At 46.3% G+C, this 21,927-nt stretch overlaps 1 protein-coding gene across 6 annotated transcripts in view; it reads left to right on the forward strand.

Moving 5' to 3' along the window:
* The window catches only part of ADAMTS17 (ADAM metallopeptidase with thrombospondin type 1 motif 17), a 363,335-nt gene that overhangs the window by 260,234 nt on the left and 81,174 nt on the right, over positions 1 to 21,927 (forward strand). For 5 of the 6 annotated variants that reach the window (XM_050799677.1, XM_050799676.1, XM_050799678.1 and 2 more), the window contains 4 exons: positions 6,099 to 6,179; positions 15,859 to 16,016; positions 19,053 to 19,212; positions 21,769 to 21,904. In XM_050799677.1, coding sequence (XP_050655634.1) covers positions 6,099 to 6,179; positions 15,859 to 16,016; positions 19,053 to 19,212; positions 21,769 to 21,904 — 535 coding nt within the window. The remainder of the gene's footprint in view (positions 1 to 6,098; positions 6,180 to 15,858; positions 16,017 to 19,052; positions 19,213 to 21,768; positions 21,905 to 21,927) is intronic. The other variant, XM_050799681.1, reaches the window with a different exon arrangement.

Below are 21,927 nucleotides of genomic sequence, written 5' to 3' on the forward strand. Positions count from 1 at the left end.
CAAGGAAAGTCTGGTTAGCCTACAACACTGTCCTGTTTCTCCCTACCACACCTAGTGCAAGCAACCAGTATGATTAGAACTTGTCTTACTTTAAAATGTGAAATAAATTTACCAGCACAGGATCTATACAAGTATCTGGCAATAGGAAAAAGATAAAGGGGACAAGGAAAGCAAATGACTTTTTAAAAATCCTGGCAAAATGTTACCAAGGAAAAGATGTAAATTGTGACCCAATGTTACTGCCATGAATTTCAAAAAGTGATCAACAGTCGCCTTGATAAAATAGGAACTCAAAGGCCAGGCGCAGTGGCTCACGCCTGTAACCCCAGCACTTTGGGAGGCCGGGGCAGGGGGATCACCTGAGGTCAGGAGTTCGAGACCAGCCTGGCCAACATGGTGAAACCCCGTCTCTACTAAAAATACAAAACTTAGCTGGGCGTGTTGGTGGGCGCCTGTAATCCCAGCTACTAAGGAGGCTGAGGTAGGAGAATCACTTGAACCCGGAAGGTGGAGGTTGCAGTGAGCTGAGATCACACCACTGTACTCCAGCCTAGGCAACAAAGCAAAACTCCATCTCCAAAAAAAAAAAAGAAACTAAGAATTCATAGCTAAGACACAAGACCTCAATGAAGAAACGGTGACGCAATGAAGCAAGAGAGAGAGATGAAACGTGACTTAGCAGAACTGAGGACATACCGTAGGAGAGGTCAGTGAATCCATCACAAAAACCAGGTCTACATGGAAGCAGACAGAGAATATCAACACTACGAGAGTGCAGTAAGAAACCCGGAAGACAGGATTGAGAAAAACACCAGGGGAAAATGGAAATAAACAAAAAGTCCCAAGGATGAAAGATCACATGAGCACTGCAGAAGACAAAGGCGACAAATGTATATACTTTGATATCTGGCCCCCCAAAAAAAACCAACCAAATAGATCCAAAAAAAAAAAAATGTACTGATAATATAGCCTTGTATCCAGGAAAAGTTGACACAAAACTACGAATAGCCTATTAGTTATTAGACATTAAAGGTAAGACTCCTTTGAGCATCCCACCTAAATTTTAGAGAACCTAATAATGGGGCAATAACCAGCAGTCCTTAGACTTCTCCATGGTCACATTTTATGGAGCCACTCATACAACAGCCTCAGAGAAAGTAAGTATGACCCCAACATGTTATAGCAGCCAAACTGACATTCAAGGATAAGGACAATGAACAATTATTTTTTGCTATACAATATTATATTTCAGAAAATATAATTCCCATAAGTCCATCTCAAAGGGAACAAATTTGAGGCAAGCAAGAATTTATTAGAGAAACTGGCAGAAGAATGCATAACAAACAAATTCCTTTTTAGGATTAAAACTAAAACAACTATAGGAATTACCTTAGTAAAAAGTAAATGTTACAAACTAATACAATGTCAAAATGATACAATAAAAGTTGAAATGGGATGTGAGAAAGTAGAATGTACTGTAATTATTCTCATTTCCTTATTTTGTAATATCCAGGGACTAAATTACATCTGATAAGTTACACAGTAGAAGTATAAATATACAGGCCTATGGAAAAACATTCAATAAAACAGAAACAACAACTAGAATTTATTGGTAAGGGACAGGATGAAGAAATCCAACTAAATAGTATACAGCTCCACTGTTTGCTCATTTAATGAACCAAATGGGGGTAGGAAAGTACAAATATGTAAAATAATAGCGAATAGGGAAATAAAGTATAAAGGAAATTAATAAATCATAAGAGATTACATTGCTCGGTTCTGTAAATAAGTTTAAAACCTGTTTGAAATGAATGATTGAAAAAATAATTTCCCAATTGTGACTCTACATAAAATCAACACAGGTAAGTTATAGAAGCATAGAAATACTCCTAATTAAAGCAAGAATAATATTGATACCAAAACCCAATCCAACAAAGAAAGCATAATAACAATTACAGAGCATTCTTAGGAATAATGTTGCAAAAGTTCTAAATATTAGCAAACAATTCAGCAGCATATTAAAATTATATGCTATGGCCAAGTTAGGTTTATTCTGAGATAGGAAGATGGTTTTATATTAGAAAATATATTCATATAATTATACTATTAATAGAACAAGGTGTGAGAGCAAGAGGAAACTATGCACTTAGATGCTGAAAAGGCATGCAGTAAAATTCAACCTTTATTCCTGACAAAACTCTTAATATGAGAATAACGTATATGTCTTTAATATGATTATATTATGCATAAAGTATGTTATATATGAGATATTATATATAACTGTAAGCCCACATTATATTCAACAGCGAAACACTATAAGCATTCTTGTTGTAATCAAAAACAAAACAAGGGTGTACATTCTCTCCAGGAATATTTAACATTTTTCTGGTGGTGCTCACCAATGCATTTAGAAAAGAAAAATAACTATGGCCACACCACCCTGAATGTGTCTGATCTCAGAAGCTAAGCTAAAGTCAGGTCTGGTTAGTACTTGAATGGGAGAGAAATATATATATTTATACCATAAACATTTCAAAAGAGTAAAACTATTACTGTGGTAGATATTATTGTGATATTATCATTTATCTTGAAAACCTAAGACAATTAACTTTGAAAATATGACAATTATAAGAGGATTCAGGAAGTTGGGTACAAAATTAATACATAGAAACCAGTTGCATTGTTTTTGTACAAATTAATAAACAGTTAAAAGATAAAAGGTAGGAAACAATGCAAGGGATTGATCCGATCTAACCTGGGAAGCACAAAGTAATCCAAGCAGGGTAAATAAAAAATAAAAGATAAAATAAGCACTGCAGAAGACAAAAGAGATAAACATATATACTCTGATGTTCAAAAGAAAACCAAATAGATCAGAAAAAATTAACATACTAATAATATAGCTTTGTGTCCCAAGAAACGTTGATACAAAACTATAAGTAGTCTAATAGTTCTTAGACGTTAAAGGTAAAATGTGACTGGAGAAATTTGACAACTGGTATTTCCCCATTATCCGTGCTCAGAAATGTCTTGGTGAAACTGCAGAACACCAAGGAGTATCGCTGAGACAGGCCACTTAGAAAGGAACGACACTCAGAATGATGACTGCCTTCTTGATATCATAAGGGAAGCCAGAAGACAGTGGAAAAGTATATTTCAAGTGTTGAAGGAAAATAACAATCAATTTAGAATCAAATGCCCAAGAACACCATTTCTCAAAACCAAGAGAATGTCAATGAAGACATTTATAGATAAACAAAGCCAGAGAGTTTACAACAACCAAGAGACCTACACTAAAGGACCTTCACATGGATTTAAGGAAGAAAAAAAGATACCAGAAGCATGGTCTGATATGGGGAAGAAATGGTGAGGGAAAAAAATGATAAATGTTTATGTAAAACTAAGCAAACACCACATGTATGAAATAATTTTTTAAAAAAAAGCTAAGACATGGATCCATGTATCATCTAAACCATGACAAGTGTGATCACAGTTCAACTCTGAGGTCTTGGTATGGTTTGGGAGAAAAACAGTATGATGATTTCAGTAGATGTACAAAAACATTTTATTAACTTTAATACCTCTTCATGACAAAAACTGTTAGCACACTAAGTATTCAAAAAGAGAATGTCCTCACATGTGTTTATTGCGGCACTGTTTACAATAGCAAAGACTTGGAACCAACCCAAATTCCCATCAGTGACAGACTGGATAAAGAAAATTTGACACATATACACCATGGAATACTATGCAACCATAAAAAAGAATGAGTTCATGTCCTTTGCAGGGACATGGATGCAGCTGGAAACCATCATTCTCAGCAAACTAACACGGGAACAGAAAACCAAACACTGCATGTTCTTACTCATAAGTGGGAGTTGAACAATGAGAATTCATGGACACAGGGAGGGGAACATCACATACTGGGGCCTGTCAGGGGATGGGGGAAAAGGGGAGGGAGAGCATTAGGACAAATACCTAATGCATGCAGGGCTTAAAACCTAGATGATGGGTTGATGGGTGCAGCAAACCACCGTGGCACATGTACACCTATGTAACAAACCTACACGTTCAGCACATGTATCCCAGAACTTAAAGTAAAATTTAAACAAAAAAGAGAATGTCCCTAACCTGATAAATGATTAATGATACCTATCCTATTCTCACAGTAGCAATCTCTTTCGGTGGGAAAACTCCGAAATGCTTCGTTTGGAAGCATTCCTGTGACATCATGAATTACACAAGGATGTCACAATCTCATTTTCCTTACAATGTGGTTTTGTAAGTTGCAACCAGAATAGTAAAAAACAAATTAAAGGCATAAAGACTAGAAAGGAAGAAACAGAACTGTCATATTAGCAGATGTTAAGTTAGCTATGTAGAAACTCAGCCACAATATACAAATTACTATAAATAGTTTTAAAAATGTAGCTGGCTATAGAATGCCTCATATAGCCTATAGATCAATATACTTTCTACTTGATCCATTTATAATTTTTGAATTTTGTACCTTAGACATACATTACCTAGCAAAACTAATTATTTTGAAGTTGTATAATACTGATCTTTTAAAAGTATGTATAATATTCTGTTCATATAAAATGATATGTGTATGTTTATATGCATTAAGAGATGTTGAAAAGGCTGGTCAAAATATTACTTTCTTGGGGTAAATTTCTCATTGTGATGTGGTATAGGTCAGTTCTGGGTTTCTGCTGTATGTTGTTTGAACTTTTGTATACTATTTTGATAATAAAAATAAAGCCATTTTATTGTGAGAAAATGAATGAATAAATAAATAAACCCCTCAAAATAGGTATTTCCATAATCTGCACATAGTTGAACCTAGAAATTTCTAATTTTTTACAGCTCCACTCATGATTCTGGTGATCACATTGGGAACAACACGGCTAGGATTTGTAATCTAAGTTGAGATCCTCATCTAAATTGCAGAAACAAATGCCTAATACTCTTGTCTAAATCCCAAATAAAAATCAAACCAAGATTATTACCAGCCTACATTTCAGAGTCTCACCGTCATGTAGGGCTCATTTATTGGCAGTCACCCCATTAACCAGGCATCAGCCAGTTGCCAGCTTCTGCCCTGGCAGCTTCAATCATGTCTTCACTGCCCACCTGCTGTTCTGGCCCCCTACTCTTCTTAAAAATATGCAAGGAAATGGACAAAACTAGACAAGTGTGATAGCTGCAGAAATGGCCAAAGACGGCGGAAGCAAGAAACAGTGCACCGTGTTTTAAGGTAATACTGTAGTTTTGTCATAGGGCAAATTGCTTGGTTTCTGCTGTCATCCCATGGATATTCAGGGAAGTTCAAAATACAACAAAGAGAAAAAGGCCCTCCAGCAGATGAATGAGACCAGGGCCACTTTTCACTGATGCTTCAGGGAGTGCCATTCACATAGAATACCAGGCTGTATTCATTTGCTATGGTTTCCATAACAAAGTGCCACAAACTAGGTGGCATAAGCAACAGAAACTTTCTGTCTTTTGGTTTTGGAGGTGAGAAATCTGAGATCAGGGTGTCAGCAGGGTTGGATCCTTCTGCAGGTCATGAGGGAGGATCTGTTCCATGCCTCTTGCCTAACTTCCGGTGGTTTGCTGGCAGTCTTTGGCGTTCCTTGGCTGCTTTGTAGAAGCATCACTTCATCTCTGCCTTTGTGTTCTCGTGACATTCTTCTTGTGTGCATGTCTGTGTCCAAACTTCCCCTTTTTATAAGGACATCAGTAATATTGGATTAGGCCCACCTACTCGTGGATGACGTCATCTTAATATGTCTGCAGTGGTCACGTGCTGATGTTCTGGTTGCCGGGGCGGGGGGTGGGGAGGGCGGAGGAGGGGGACACCACTCAACCTGAAACATGCAAATCCTGCTCTCTGGAAATGAGGCCGCCGGGAGATTCTGGCCTTAGGAGAGCTGCCTCCTTCTTTGGCTCTCTCGATTTCTCAGAGCTGCACCAGCCCTCCATTTCTGAAGCCACTGTTGGGGGCTTGGTAGCTAGATTTTGGCCGGGGCAGCTGCATGGCCTCTGGTGCAGGGTGGAGGTGTGGTTTACCTCTATGTCATTTGTTGCTACAGGTTATATCGAAGCTGCCATCATTCCCGCTGGAGCTCGGAGGATCCGTGTGGTGGAGGATAAACCTGCCCACAGCTTTCTGGGTAAAACAAAAATGACTTGACTCACCATTTATGTGTTGAGAATCGATTTTGATGATCAGTCTGGTAAATCGGTTCAGTGTCATTCCTCCCGGGTTATGGCTGGTTTCACACCTGTATTGTGATGACAGGAACACCCAGAGGGGACCAGACAGCGCCATCATATTTGACTAACATGCAGCCATCCCCAGGGTGGATTAGGGGCGGGAACAGGAAGGAAAACGATGGAAGACAAGCTTGGGACAGGAAGGAAGATCATGGAAGAGTGAAGGAAGTTGTGAGGAATTGGGCAGGTTACCAGTTCCCCAACGTAACCCCATAGAGCTGAAAGCAGATTGAGTCTGGGCAGTGCAGGCCATTGGCCAACTTGCAGGAAGCCCCACTGGGCTGCCAGTGGCTCTGGGGACGACTTCTTAGCTGGAAAAAGAACAACAGTCCTAAGTCTAATGGAAACCCAGAAGGACACCAGTTTGACTAAGGTCTGTGTATTCCAGATTCCTAGTGGCCAGCGCATTGACTTCAAGCACAAACACCTGCATCTTTCCATAGACTTGGGTTCTATTCTGGACTGATTTTCCTAACTATACATGAGCAAAGCCATTCTGATAAGTCCCTTCCTAGCCAGAGAAGACCTTCTGAGAGTATCATTGGCCCAATTCCCAGCCTCCCCGTCAACCCCAGCAAAGGTTAGCCCAGGACTTGAGCCCCAGGGTGGTTGGAGTTCTGAGTTGGACACAGAAGTGGAGACAGCAGGGTGCCCAAAAGCTGCCTCTGCTCCTACCTCCCTGGCTTGGAACATGTTGTAGCCCCTGTCCTTTTGCCAGCTTTAATCCCATGTTCCTGTCTTGGGTTAAACTTAAACTCAAGGTGGCTGATCTTCCTCAGGTACCCTTCTTCTGAGCTGTCCTCATGTCATCACCTCTCAGCCTGTGTTGCAAAGTGCTGATTGAGACTGAAGAAAGAAAAAGTAAGACATGATTTGTCGAGTTTCAAAAAATGATTTTAGCTAAATTGAAGTTACCCATGGAACCCTTTTATTTCCATTTTTGTTACTCATTTTTTTTTAAATGACATCTTTGTCCACATTCCTGCCTTTGTAGACTATGCAAAAGTCCGAGTCTTTCTTTGAAATGGTCTCTGCTTGAGAAACTCAAAGTCTGATGAGACAGACACAAAACAAATATCTAATAGGCAAGTTTACAATGAAGACCACAATCCTGTTAATTAAAGAGTTAGGGAATGCTTTGATGCTAACATGCCCCCGGCACACCTGCCTTGGGGAAGGCAGGAGTGCCCGTTTCCAAGCACCCACGTGGGTTATCACTGGCACCACACTCTGTGGATCCCCCCATGTCCCAAGCTGCCCTGCCACCTCCTCCGCAGCTTGGTCACCTGCCATCCACCCTGCCTCCTTTGGGGCTGTGATGGCAGCTCGTGCTTCTGCTGCCAGAGTAAGACCTTGCCATCCCTGGAGTTGACATCCATATGCATTTTCATCCGCCCTGTGGTTTCCCACCTCCCCTGCATGGACAGTGTCCCTGCCTTGCCTGGCACTCTCCTCCCCAGCTGTCCCAGCTGTCACTCTGCAAATAGAACAACACTTAAAAATGCACTCTGAAACAAGGCCTCTTGCTGCTTTTGGCAGCTTCAAAGTGACAGCCTCTTTTTACTAAATTCACAAAGAGTCTACTCCCTCTCCTTCTGCCCATCAAAGGACATCAGGTCAGCCTCACCAGCATTTGCATTGGAAGCCCCACCACCTGGTATCATGCCAAAAAGTTACCCTTCCCCTTCCCAACCCATGCATTGAGTGTACCGGAGGCCCTCCGTGGGAGGCTGAAGTCACCTTTCATCCTAATTCAAAATTCGCAGTCCGGGTATTCCAAGAGGTAGTTCAGCTTGGAGGTCGAATTAATGGTTCTTCCATCAAGCCCCAGAAGGTGCCCCTGCGAGTAAGTCCCTTGGCTTCTGACCCTGGCTTCTGAGATTTCCCAGCATGGCTTCTCCACCTGGCTCAGCCCTAAGTGTCTGGCAATAGGAGTGTCTTCCTTATCTCCACTTTTGCATGGCAATTTAAGAATGGCAGAGGATGTTAGAATCCTTTGGATCGCTCCTCAACTTCTGATTCCTATGGTACAAACAGACTTTTCACTCAAACTCACTTTAGGGCCAGCAGGTGCTGACTAGCAGATGCCACCCAGGAGAATGAGCTCTTGTGATCGTCCCTCAGCTCCTGAAGCCTGAGGGCCATGTATGCAAAAAAAGAACAATAGCATCTGCGATAGTGGCTCCCAATCACTGAGCTCGCCTGTGCCTTAGAGACCTGATCCCTAATCCCCCTAAATGGGCTGCAAGGTATTGCTCTGCTTCCTTCACAGAGGGGCAAGCTGAAGCTCCAAGGGGCTTGGTGTCTCATCCAGGTTCCCCAACTCCTCTGAGTTCACTACAATTCATGGAGCCTCTCAGAATTACTGTCCAATCATGGCCAGAGACTGCCGGATGGAGATTTTTCACGGGAGAATACACGTTAAACCTGCCTGTTGTTACCACTACGTTGTGTGCTCTTCAGAACAAACCTGCATGCCACGGAGATTGGTTTAACGTCTCGGGGTGACTGCTCAGCTCTCCAGAAGCACTGGGCCTCCATGGGAGGTTAGAGCCAGCTTCCTGCCTTATCTTATCCAGAAGGCATAATCCCAGGACTCCAGGGCCTGGCTGATGGACATGGGCAAGCCTGAAGGTGGTCCACACTCATTATGTTTCTAAAGTTAGTTCAAAAAGGCCTTGTTTCCACTCGGCACTGGGTGCTTTGGAAGTCAACCCAGTGTAACTTTGAATTGCTCTCACATTTGCTGAGAGCAATTCCTGAAGAATTTCACCCCACCTACCTTCAGCCCACGCTGGCTGGCTTTCTGCTCAAAACCACCTGGAACAGGAAATGCCTGGGCAGTTTGTATCCATAGCTAAGAACAGAGCTGGCAGAACTCCGAGTGGAAATAAAAGGAGCTGACTCGCTGCCAGGATTAGAAGTAGGTTGACTGTGGGTCAGGTCTTCCAGTGAAGCTAGGAAGGAGAGAGACTAAAAGAACCCCACTCGAGCTTCTGCTCAGCTCTGTGCCAGAGAGGCGCATGTGGACAGGGTCAGAGTTCGCATCTGCCTCCAGCCAGCTCTGAAAAGGAGCATGCCCTTCCCTCAGGAATGCCCCCACCTCGCTCCTTGGAATGGCTCATGGTCTTCCCCACAGTGCCTGGAAGACCAGGATGGTGTGTGAGTGTCCACAGAGAGGAAGAAGAGCCGGAGACAGAAATGGACGTTCTGCATGTAACCTCACACTCCAGCTCGTTGCAAAGGTTTTGTTCTGCCCTGGTGGCAAAGGAAAGTGTATCCACCCATGTGGTGCCCCATAGAAGTCTAACTGTTGAGAGCTTCTGAGCAAAACCCACAAAAGTGAGCATGGTTATGTTTTGGATAGTGGTTTAAAACTTCCAATCTCCGGCCCAGGCGAAATGAGCAAGGGAAAATCTCCTCCCCAGCAAACCAGAACTTCAGACATCAGAGATAAAATGAAATCACTGGGGGAATCCCCTGTTCTTTGCTCTGTTCATTGCCCATAAAATCAAAGCATTTGTAATCATTTTAATTGCTCCATGGAGTCTTTTCTGGGTCCAAACATATCCTGATTTCAAGTGCACACTAATTAATCTCAAAATACTTAGAGACAACGGGGGCTTGGAGATACTCATCGATGCCTAAGGTTTGAGGGGACAGGAACTTGTAGAGCCAAAAATGCATTTAATTTGGAAGGTTGTCTTTCAGGAAAAAAAAATGCATTGTGCATAGGGCTGTGGAAAGGACTCCTGCCTGGAGCTGCAGCCTCAGAGGCCTTTGCAGACCCCACTCTGTGCAGCTAACGCAAGGCAGGAGAATAACCAAGCTGCCACAGAAGGGGGCAGGAGGTGACCTGCATTGTCTCTCTGGAGTTGACATGGCCCCATGAAGTCATTGTTCATGGGACTCCACAATGAACCTATTTATTCACTGTTAAAAATGATCTTGACATCCCAACAGAATCTCTGAGCTGACATCTCTTTTGAAGGGATGTCAAGCACTAACTTCTGATTTTTGCAGGAAGTTATGATTTTTCAGATGGACCACAGCAAACTGCAAATTTGGCATCTTGCTAAGTGACACCAAAGTGAAAAGGCTGGAAGTAACCCCCATGCCTCTTAGATCTGCTGACCTCCTGCTAATAACTCTGCCTGTGTTTTCCTCTCCCTGAGAGATACACAAATGTGTGGCTGCGAGCACGCTGTCCCAAGGAAAGGCGTGCAGGCTCTAAGCTGGAAAGCTGCATTTGCAGTATGCCAGAACTTGCAGCCGCTGTGGCGATGGCCACAGGCAGTGCGTGGGCATGCAAAGTATACATATTCTTTCTGGGGCTCTGAGAGCTGACCCCAAACCCATGCCTGGCCTCAACCAAGTTGTGATTGTGCAGGAGTTCTCCAACTCATCAGCTGCAGACCAGGACCTCCAAAGCAAAGACAAGCATCTTCAGAATTCACTGGAGTGCCCCCACAGCTGTGTGTGGCTTGTGAGAGCCAGTTATAGGCATCTCTTCCCCACTCCTTGTTCACTGATGCCAGGTGGATAACAAAATCTGTCATGGTGAGGGTATTTACACTTTGGGTAGCAAATATACCATAACTCTAGGCTATTTTCCCCAGAGAGCCGGCTGTCACTAGCACTCGGTTGTCCGATATGTTCCTCCCCAGGGGCAGGTGACCTTGCCGGGGTTCGGCCGTCAGCTGCAGCCTCTTTCACTTTCCTGTCCCATAATTCCTTGACCACACCCAGTGACTCCTCTGAGTAGCCCTCTTCCTGACACCTCTCCCACCCATTCCACTACAGACAGGAAAGACCCCACTCCGGTGATCAGAGGATGGCAGGCTCCAAGGCCCAACTGGCTCTGCCTCCACCTCATGCTGTAGTCGCTGCTGCTGGGCCACCCACTGTCGGGCCTCCGATGGCAGAAGCAGGGCTTCCCTGGGCCAGCCTCCACCTCTGTGCAGTGTTTCTGAGGATGGTCTTATAACCGTCTCCAGGTGTGCCCTCCTGCCCTTTTTTGGGCCTTTTCACTCTTGACCTCCCAGATGTTTTACTTTTGGCATGGAAGTAGGGTAGTTTGCAGGTTGTAATTCAGAGTCACTTTAAAACATCTTTTAAAAAGGGCCCGAGAAATACATAAACAAGGCCAGTGGAGAAAGCGTTACCTCTAAAGTATTAGAGCCAGGATAAGAGTGTTAGAGCCAGGATAGGGGTGTTAGAGCCGGGATAGGAGTGTCAGAGCCAGGATAGGGGTGTTAGAGCCGGGATAGGGGTGTTAGAGCCGGGATAGGGGTGTTAGAGCCGGGATAGGGGTGTTAGAGCCAGGATAGGGGTGTTAGAGCCAGGATAGAGGGTTAGAGCCGGGATAAGAGGGTTAGAGCCAGGATAGGGGTGTTAGATCCGGAATAGGAGGGTTAGAGCCATGATAGGAGGGTTAGAGCCGGGATAAGAGGGTTAGGACCAAGATAGAGGTGTTAGTGCTGGGATATGGGCAGAGGCCCTGGATACTTAGCTTGGTGGTAAACATCTGGGGCCTATTTATGGGAAACCATAATAGTAATTTTCTTTCCTCACCTGCTCTGCCCTCATCGTGATTAGCATTTTTTAACCCAACCTCCAGAAAGCATGTGTGAAAGCCAAACCCAGCTCTCAGTTGCTGAGTACCAGCTTCAGGCACTGCTGGATCCAGAGGCTTAAAATGATGTCACAGGAAAAATGGTCTCTCTCTGCACTGGCACTCCTGCCTGTCCTCTTTGTGGACATCTTCCTGTGGGCTGGTAGATCCAGGCTCACGTCCAGTCTCTGGGAAACCCTGTGGGAAGAAAGCTGCCTTTTTCTAAGGTGAACGGAAGTCCCCCTGTTTGGGGTTGGGTGATGGGCCTGTGCCTGGAACTGCGGAGTCCAGCCCCATGTGACAGGAGGAAAAACATGTTCCCACGAGAAATCTTGGGTACCATTGCTTAGAGGGAGAAACAGATGCCGTGTGATGGGCACAGTGGGTATTCACAGAAGCCATGAACCAGGGATGAGCCTGGGGCCCCAGCCCAGGGCAGCCAATGTTGGAGTCTGTCACTGGTGGGGCGTGGATATGGGAGTCAGCCGGTCCGTGCCGGTGGCCCAGCAAGGAGGAGAGCAGCTGCCTGGCTTCCCTCTGGTCTTTGTGAGAGAAATGGGTTCTACGGAGCAGGTCCTGGTGTGACTGTGGTCAGCACACAGCTTCAAAGAAATCATTTGCTCATCTCTGACTCCTCTGTATAAGCCACCTCAGCATGCGTGGGTGTCCTTTATTCTCACAGTGAGCCCCCTTCCTCCTTCCCACCCTCTGAGGCCACTCTTCATCTCTCGCCTCCTTTTCCCAGCCGAACCTCCGAAAAGTAGAAAAAACTTCGCCTTCCACTTGCTTCTCCGTACGGGGCGCTGTGCCTTCCTCCCTCCATCACCCTGCCCAGAACTGATCTTAGCAGTCCTGGCCTCTGAGGGTCAGGAACGACCATCCTGCTTCACACACCGCAGGCCGCCACACGCTGCTGAGCCACACACTGCAGGTGGCGTTGTGTCCCTCCCTGTCCTACACACTCAGCTGAAAGTGGGCTTGTCCCAGGAAGCCTTCCCTATCTGCCTTGTCCCACAACATTCCTAGACCCCGGAGGCACCTTACCATAAAGCTTGTGAAATTGTGTTATGTTTATCTTTTCTCTGTCTCCCTTCCAAACTGTGAGCTCCCTGGGGGTAAGAGCTGTGTCTGTCTGTAGCCCCCGGTGAGGAGGCCCTCAAAATAGGGTGAGGGACTGGCAGGGAAAAGGGGTACATCTGCTGTTCCTGTAACTTGTAGTTTCTGAGGTGTTTCTTCAAGCAGACGTTCCCCAGCCCCCGGGTTGTGGACCAGCAGCAGTCCATGGTCTGTTAGGAGCCAGGCTGCACAGCAGGAGGTGAGTGGCCTGTGAGCAAGCATGACCGCCTGAGCTGCGCCTCCTGTCAGATCAGAAGCGGGGCATTAGATTCTCACAGGCGTGTAAGCCCTATTGTGACTGGCATGTGCAAGGGATCTAGGCTCTGCATGCCTTATGAGAATCTAATGGCTAATGATCTGAGGTGGAAAGTTTCATCCCAAAACCATCCCCCACCACCCCACTTCCCCCAGCCCCCTGGTCTGTGGAAAAATTGTCTTCCACAAAACCAGTCCCTAGTCCCCAAAATCAGTCCTGGGGACTGCCGTCTTAAACGACTCTAGCCCCTTGGTTTTTTCTGTCTGCTCCTTCCCACCAGCCCACATTGGATCCTAAGACCAAATAGATACCATGCATGTAAGGTGACAAATAGACCAAATTTAACCATGCATATGCAAGAGACAATTTTCTAAACCTGCAGAGAGCTTGAAAGAACGATGAATGTCCATGCACCCTTTGCCTACATTCACTAATAATTAATATAACCAAGTATATATTTGCATTATTGGCTCACTGGAAACACTGGAAATCCGTGAAATTAGTCATTTTTGTAAAAGTATATAGAATATGAAACCCTATAACAATTAGAGCCTGGAATTTGTCCTTTTTGAAAATAGGCCTTACCTTTGCATATTTCAGCATTAGTCATAAAAATCTATACTGATGCTATAACCTAAAGAATTGGGAATTGAAAGTTGTCAGAGTGATAAGTGCAGTAGGGCTGGTCTACTGGATTCAGGTCTCCACTCTACAACTGAATAGCTTTGTGAGTTTGGGCAAGGTACTTCTCTGCGGCCCCATTGCCTCACCCATGAAGTGACGACAGTAATTCAGAGGGTTGTTGAGAAGAGTAAATGGGTCAGAGTATATGAAAGAGCCAACCTGGAGAATATGCTCCTTAAATGGCAGTTTGCAGATGGTGGCAGAAGAAGAGAAAAAGGAGAGGAAACAGTGGGCGTCCCAACATTCTCACCTCCTTTTCATAGCCAGGACATTTCAGTTGTGGGTCAGATTTCTTGAAGGGAAACATATTCGGCTCCAAGTGGTAGGGCTTTCTCTCTCCTAAGCTGTCCCTGGAGTCCTGTAATCCTCAGCCTCTCTTAGCCACCCTGGATACGAGACCCCACTGGAAGCTACTCTGCTGGAAAGTTCCTAGAAGCGAGGAACCAGTTTCTCTTGGCAGTCCCTCTAACACCAGAAGCCCTGAGCATGTGTCTCCTCTGTGTTTGCCGGGAGTGAGCACTGGGACCATAATGTCCTGGAGACAGGAGCTGAGGCCAGTGGCTACCCAGCGTCCCTCTGCTGCTTGTGGCCTGCCGCAGCCTGGGGCTAACGAACTCAGCAGTAACCAAAACCCCTTTTGGGTTTCAACTCTCATTTTCCAAAATCGGTATTAAATGTGGGCATTTTATTTCTGGCCTCAGTAAGCAGAGAATAGTCAATGTGGCAGAATCTGATTTTGTTGATTATAGACTGAGTAGGGTCCCAAGGAGATATATGTAGATCAATTTGGGGTGTCCGTGGGGCTCCAGCTGCGTGTGTAGGGAGTGTGGGCCTAGGACCGAGGGTGCCCTGGAGTTCCCATTTTTGGAAATGACACAGACTTCCTATCACCTCTTGTCATCTGCCATCTTCTCCTAAAATGCCAGAATAGATTTTAGTTTGTTGGGATTTTTTTTTCCTAAATAACAACAGCAACAACAAAATAGAATGGCACTGCAGAGTGCTGTCCTCATGAGAACTACATGGTCTTCACCCGTAGGTGGAAAGACACAAGAAAAGTCCTGGTGAGCGCCTCGGAAAATAGTAAATACATGGCTTGTGTGGAAAACCAAGTTTCTGCTTACGGCCAGTCAGCAGCATGTTGATTCTCAGCCTCTCCTGACACAGGCTGTCCCTGGTAGAGATGTGGGCTAGCAAACGTGAGAACCTGAAACCCACAGAGCTAGGGTATGAGAGTGCCCCTCCCCTGCCACGCTCAGCCCCCAGCCACTGCTCATCCACAGCTGCCGAGTGTGACCACCACATCTGTGGGCGGCTAGGATTTCCAAACATTCATGCTTAATAGAGTAATGGTTGTTGATTGAAGGGACATCCACTTTAGTAGTATGGGGATATCAGATCCTTAAGAGGTGCTGGAGATGGGCTGCTCTCCTTCTAGAGCCCCAGGTAGGTAATAGGAAAGGGAACTCATTTGTTTTGCTGAAACAGCAAAACCTGGTTTGTAGCCTAGGACACATTAAAATGGAATGAATTCATCGGGCAGAAAACCATCTGCTGGGTAAGTTTAGTGAAATGAGATCAGGCCGTGGTCATCTCCATTCCCTGCCCCTCCACCCCTAACCCCAGCTATCTGAGTTGGTTTCGAGACAGGAGCCCAGGCTGGAAGATGCCCATCAATCCCACAGCTCTCCCTGGGGATCCTAGGGATCTGCAGCTCTGTGCTCCCTGCAATCCAGGCTTTTGTTCTTAGTACACAGAGTACTCCCTTTCTCTTCAGGCCTCCCTCCTTCCCCCTGTGGAAGGGGAGACATCTGCCCCACTCAGGGGCCGCAGATTCCTTTTAAAGACAGGCTGGGTCCCCCCACCCCCAGCACCTTGATTCTTTGGTCTTCAATTTGCTTTCTAGCTCTCAAAGACTCCGGTAAGGGATCCATCAACAGTGACTGGAAGATAGAGCTCCCCGGAGAGTTCCAGATTGCAGGCACAACTGTTCGCTATGTGAGAAGGGGGTTATGGGAGAAGATTTCTGCCAAGGGACCAACGAAACTACCGCTGCACTTGATGGTAACTTGCTGGGCTTCCACACTTGTCTTAGGGGGCATGGCTCCGAGAGGTCTACCAGCTTACTTTCCAGTTTACTTCTTCCTGGTACCTTGGGGGCAGGAAATGCATCCAGCTTCCAGGGGTTTACGAGGTCCCCTGCTGCTCAGTCCTCTCCCTTCTCTGGGTCTTTTCTTTTCCAGTCCCTTGCACCGCCTGCTTCAGAATTCTGTCATTGCTTCCCCTGGCTCTTCCCTGGCAGAGCTCCTATCTTTTTCAAAAGGAGCTGCCTCAAAGAAGGAAATGCTTAGCCACGTGGATGGCAGCCAGGGAGACTTGACCTCGTTAAGCAGACAGCCCTACTCAAAGTCTGTTTTCACATCAGGTAGTGGGATGCATAGATCTGCCCTCACAGAGTGTATATCGTTACCTTTTGCAAATGAACTTTGACTCCAGGTCCGAACTAGCATCCCTTAGATTTCACAGACCCAGCTTGCAACAGGCATTTGGGAATCTGGAAGGGGGATCAGATGATGCGGGTGTCCTGCTCCCCAGATGATCTCCAGAAACCTGTGCGCTATTGGGCCAGGCCAGGGCGCCATTGTCTTACCTGTTGTCTCAGGGAGGCCTCCATGCAAGCCACTGAAACATCAGTGATGCATGCTTTTAAACATGTCAGAGATCTCCAGGGAATGGAACGCCCTGCTTCCTTCTCAAGATCCAGGAGTTCTCATGGCTAACTTCTGATAGCTCATCATTATTGATTCTGTGTCTCCTTCCAAAAAACAGGATTTGTGGCAGCTTGTGCCCCTGTAATTAAAGCACACTTTGTCCTCAGTGCCTGCCAGAGTCTCTCCATGGAAGTTCTTCTTCCCCATTAATTTGTGATCTCTGGCAGCCTGTAAGTGTTCCAGATTAATTGACACCCAAAAGATTTTCTAGCCATTACCCAGGGAATCTCCCGAGGAGGCTTGCTCTGCCAAGGAGCACTGGCACCCAGGGTGGGCGTTACCCCATAGTGGTGTTAACCCCATTATTATTTCTGGGTAGACAAAGGCAAGGCAGTTTTCATGTGCAATCTCAACCACGTAGAAATCTGCCAGTGCACCACTCAGCCCGCTAAATCCACTGCAAATACGTTCCTGCAAGTAGGTTTCTGGGACCTAATAATGTGTACCTAAGTCATTTCTCTGGGATAAGATTGTTTCCTAGTCACAGAACAAATCCTTCTATTCCGAGTTAAAAGCAGTTATTCAGAGGGACTAAGAGAGGAGGCAAAACATAAAACCTGTAGTGAAATCTCACCCGTTAACATGAGAATTTGCTTTCTCTAGCAAACGCCAATGTGAGTGTATTTCCCTTTTCACCAAAAGCTTTTGTAAACTGAGCAAGTTGTTAGCCTGTTAAAGCGAAGTACGCAGCCTGGATTCATTCAGACCAGGATGAACAAAACTCGGAGAAAGCAACTACTACCGTAAATGAAGTTTCAGCCCTCGCTTAATATTGATAGCTTTTCTTTCAAAATGTGATTGTCACTTGAAGATTTTAAAACTGAAAATGAGAGGTGCCCCTTTGCCTCTATATAGAAAGCCATTGTCCCCAAACTGGGGTGTACACACTGTTTGCAGAATCTGTAGCACCCAAAGAATCATGGGGACCTGCATTTGAAACCAATTACACACACACACACACACACGCACACACACAATACGTGGCTACAAAATTGCATGAAATTTGTTTCATATGAATTCTCAATTCACCAGTCTTATTCTCATACTGAGCTGATAAAGATCTCTTTCTAAAACTAGTTTGGTTTTTGGTGGACTTGTTTTCCTAACTGGAGGCATTTTTCCAAATGTGTTACGCCAGGTCTCTCTGGTGAAGCCGTGGATGTTGATGCAGTTAGGTTTGCTCTGAGCACTGCAGCCCAACCCCACAACTCAGCCTTGGAGACTGAGAGATGGCTGGAGGGAAATGGCTCCCATTGTCTGGTACACTTTGACCTGGTCTGCCCCAAGTCAAGTCAGGTGGGCCATGCACACCCTCCCCTTAGTGCCTGCTGGCCCATTCTCTCGGACGTCTCAGGCTGGAAGTGAATCTGCTAGTTACTTAGACCCAGGGGCACTCACTGCTTCCAGGCTTAGCTTGAAGACTCATTATCCACAGACAAACCATGTTAAGCTCGTACAAGAGGGCTTGTTTGACACCATTGTGTCTAGATAAATAAAACTGATCATACACCTGCTGTCTTTACAAGACTTGTCACATGCCGTTCTAAACCCATCTATTCTGTATGTTCTTGCTGACTAGGATTTCAGATCCAAGGTCTCCAAGCTGTATGGTAGTTTCCCACAAAACATGATAGATCCCTCCCTCTACCTCCACTGCACTCCTGGCTTGAAGCCTTGAGCCTGGCTCCTGCCACCCTTGGGTACAGTCATCATCCTGGCTCCCATGACAGTGGAGGCCTCTTGCATCCTTGAACTCTCAAACCGATGCCACCCAAAGTCCTCTGGCAGTGAGCTGCATTTTGCCCTTGAGCTTGCCTTACCCCTGACTCTCTGGACCAACTGACATGGCAGTGGTTGATGATGGGGAGTGAAGGATGATGTTCATTTCCAAAGAAGTAGAGTCACCGCACTTGCTCTGATGCCTTTCTAAGTAAAAGTTTATCCATGTCTTTCCTGTGTGCAAGGGCAGCTTTGTGGGTGAACACGCAGGACTGTTCTCTGCGTGGAGCAGCTCTCCATGAAAAGCGCAGTGAGAGGTTTCAGAGTTGCTTATGCTAAAGCTCCTAGTCTAAGCTGGTCTCTCTCTTGGGTAGGAAATAATAGAACTTCCTGATGATGGTTTGCATTCGCCCTGCTCCCAAGTTGAGTCCCTGAGGAATCCAGGGCTGAGATAAAGGAGCACCCTCAGTCAAACCTGTTTTTAGCCCCAGAAAAGAGCTGGTTACCCCTCATAGAGAAACAGCCGCGGTGTGCCTGTGTGTGCAGATTTGGCAATCCCGTGGGCCTTCGTTCCTTTTCAAAATGGCCTTTTGTTTTGCGGCTGATCCAGGTGTTGTTATTTCACGACCAAGATTATGGAATTCATTATGAATACACTGTTCCTGTAAACCACACTGCGGAAAATCAAAGTGAACCAGAAAAACCGCAGGATTCTTTGTTCATCTGGACCCATAGCGGCTGGGAAGGGTGCAGTGTGCAGTGTGGAGGAGGTGAGTGGCCGTGGGCCGTGGCCTATTGGGTGTGGGGTTTTGCTGAAGGAAGGAGAAAGGCATCTGTGGCCAGCACACAGAGTCTGGGAAATCTGTAACCTGTAGTTCCATGGGAATTCAATCATACCCCACCGAAAATCTCTCTGCAAAATACTTGGATAGAGTCTTCCCAACTCCCACACTAGGATCATGCCCATACCGCTGCTTTGCCCGGAGCTCAGGGCCCCCCAGCTCTGACCTGTGGGTGAAGTGGGGTTTGGCTGATGTATGACTACGTCTTGGGTGTGACAGGTGGACCCTGGGAATAAACAGAATAGACCTTCAACTGTTGCCGCTTGCTGGAGGGGCACCACAGCATGTCTCTGCCCACTCCCAAATTCCCTTCCCTCTTGGCCACAGTCACCTCACTCCAGGACACAATGGAAAGAAAAAGTCCTGCAAGTCGGGTGAAACATTCCTAGCATGAGTCCTGACTGCACAACTTCCTGCTTGACCTCAGCAAATGACTTCCTCTCTCTACCCCGAGTTCCCTCACCTCTAAAATAGGATAGTTGTCTCTCATGCCCCCTGCAGGGTCCGCAGGGTGAGCCAAAGAGCCTGTCGTACAGCAAGAATCAATATGACCACAAGGCATTGTATTTATTGTTGTGTCATTGAGAGGGAGCAGTAGGAAGTCATTCTGAACTCTGAGTCAGCAGTTTCTTAGTACAGTGCTGTCTGTCACCCTAGCAGGGAACATAGCAGGGTCATGGGAGATGGAACACAGGGTGGGTGGATTTTAGTGGGCACAGAGTTGGGACAGAAGATTGACCTGGATTCTGGTAGGCCAGCCCAGAGAGTTGGATGACGGAATGGAAGCCCGGGCATAGCCCCTGCCATCCCTAGTCCTGAGCATCTATTAACTGCTTGGATAAGTTTTATTGGATGTCCAATATGTAAAGCATTGCTTACCATTTAAGGGACTCATCCCATTTTTCATGGGTAGGAGTTATAGTCACACAGAAATTTCTTCCTGGGCATCTTGGCCAACCACCCTCACTGTCTGTGCTTAGCCTCTTCCTGCAGCAGCCCTGTGGCAGTTGGCATAGCCTCTGGATACCACCATCAGCCCTGCATCCACCACTCTGCACCTCTCCCCGGGGGACCTTCTCCCCCTCAGCCCTTAGCTGCCCCTTGTGTAGATGGCCTTTCAACCTCCAAATCCAGCCAACACATCTACCTCTGATTCCAGCCAGATTTTCCTCTTGGGCAACTTGTCGCAAACTAAGCATAGCCCACATGGAAGAGTAAACAGGCTCTCCTAGGGTCAGGGGCAGGCTGTTCTGTTGCTGTTGGCTTGATGGCAATCCTTTTATGACACTGATGACTTCCAGCTTCCTAACACAGTGGTCAGACCTGCCACCACAGCTGAAAGCAGTTCTGTGCTTTCTGTACTCACAAAAGGCTGCCATGTGGGGCAGCAGGAACTGGCGGTGGAGTTTAGGTCTCCATGATTTCGAGTCATCCCTACGTGACAAATTGCCCAGGACACAGACCAGCAAGGAGCCCAGGATCCAAATAGTTGTGCTCGACTCCCTATTAATCTTTTATTGTCACTCTTCCCAAATAATAATAATAATGATAGCAGTAGAGCTAACATGAAGTGTTAGCCACCTGCCAGGTTCCGTTCTATGGACACCATATATATTTGTTTATTTTAATCATCACTGAGGCACCGTCAGGCACAGAGAAATTAAGCAAACCAGCCTGCTTGAGGAAACCGAGATGCAGAAACATGGTGGCCAACTGTCGACACTATGGTCACTGTGATGCTATTTGTGATAGAGCCAAGACTTGAACCCAGACAGCCTGGCTCCAAGGGCCACCCTCGTAACTCCCAGTCACTCGGCCTGCCTGACAAAGGCCTGCCTGCCATGCAGTGTTTAGGGTGCTCTGGGAACACCCAAAAGAAGGGCTACATCCAACTGGGATAATGGATTAGCAAAGCTTCTCAAGAGCAGGTGGGAGCTCTGCCATAAGTACCAGCTGGCTGGCTAGACAAATTCAGAATGGCTCTGGAATGCCTGTCTAGAGGATGCAGGTCTGCGTGTCTTCCAGACCAGACTCCTTGTCCCCCACTTCTCCCCAGCAAGCAGGAGTTCTGTAATAGGTAGCCAGACTCTCTAGTGAGGGCTGATGTGTAAGTATTTAATTGAGATCGGCTCTCCATAGACTTTAAACATCAATCCAGAAGATAAAAAGATGAGCAATCTTTGGAAATTAAAGGCCCAAATCAACGAACCCCAAGCTGTCCAAGGACACCGCTGATCTGAGGTGTTGCTGCTTTCTCATCCTGTTCTAGAATCTTCCAGGGCCCCGCTCTGCCTTCTGTGTCTTGCACCCTCCTCCCTGCAATTACAGTTCTTCTCTACAAACCCACACAACATTTACAACAGTCACTCTAAATGACAAAGTGCCCATCAGCAGCACCCAAACATTCCTTCATGGGCATGCAAGCCCAGCCTTTCCAGGTGGGTGAGGCCACAGTCTCTCAGCTCCCTGTGGTTTGGTTTCCAGGGGAGCGCAGAACCATCGTCTCGTGCACACGGATTGTCAACAAGACCACAACTCTGGTGAACGACAGTGACTGCCCTCAAGCAAGCCGCCCAGAGCCCCAGGTCCGAAGGTGCAACTTGCACCCCTGCCAGTCACGGTAAGGAGCTGGGTTCTGTTCTG

This window comes from Macaca thibetana, chromosome 7, assembly GCF_024542745.1.
Source record: "Macaca thibetana thibetana isolate TM-01 chromosome 7, ASM2454274v1, whole genome shotgun sequence".
NCBI classification, from domain to species: Eukaryota; Metazoa; Chordata; class Mammalia; order Primates; family Cercopithecidae; genus Macaca; species Macaca thibetana.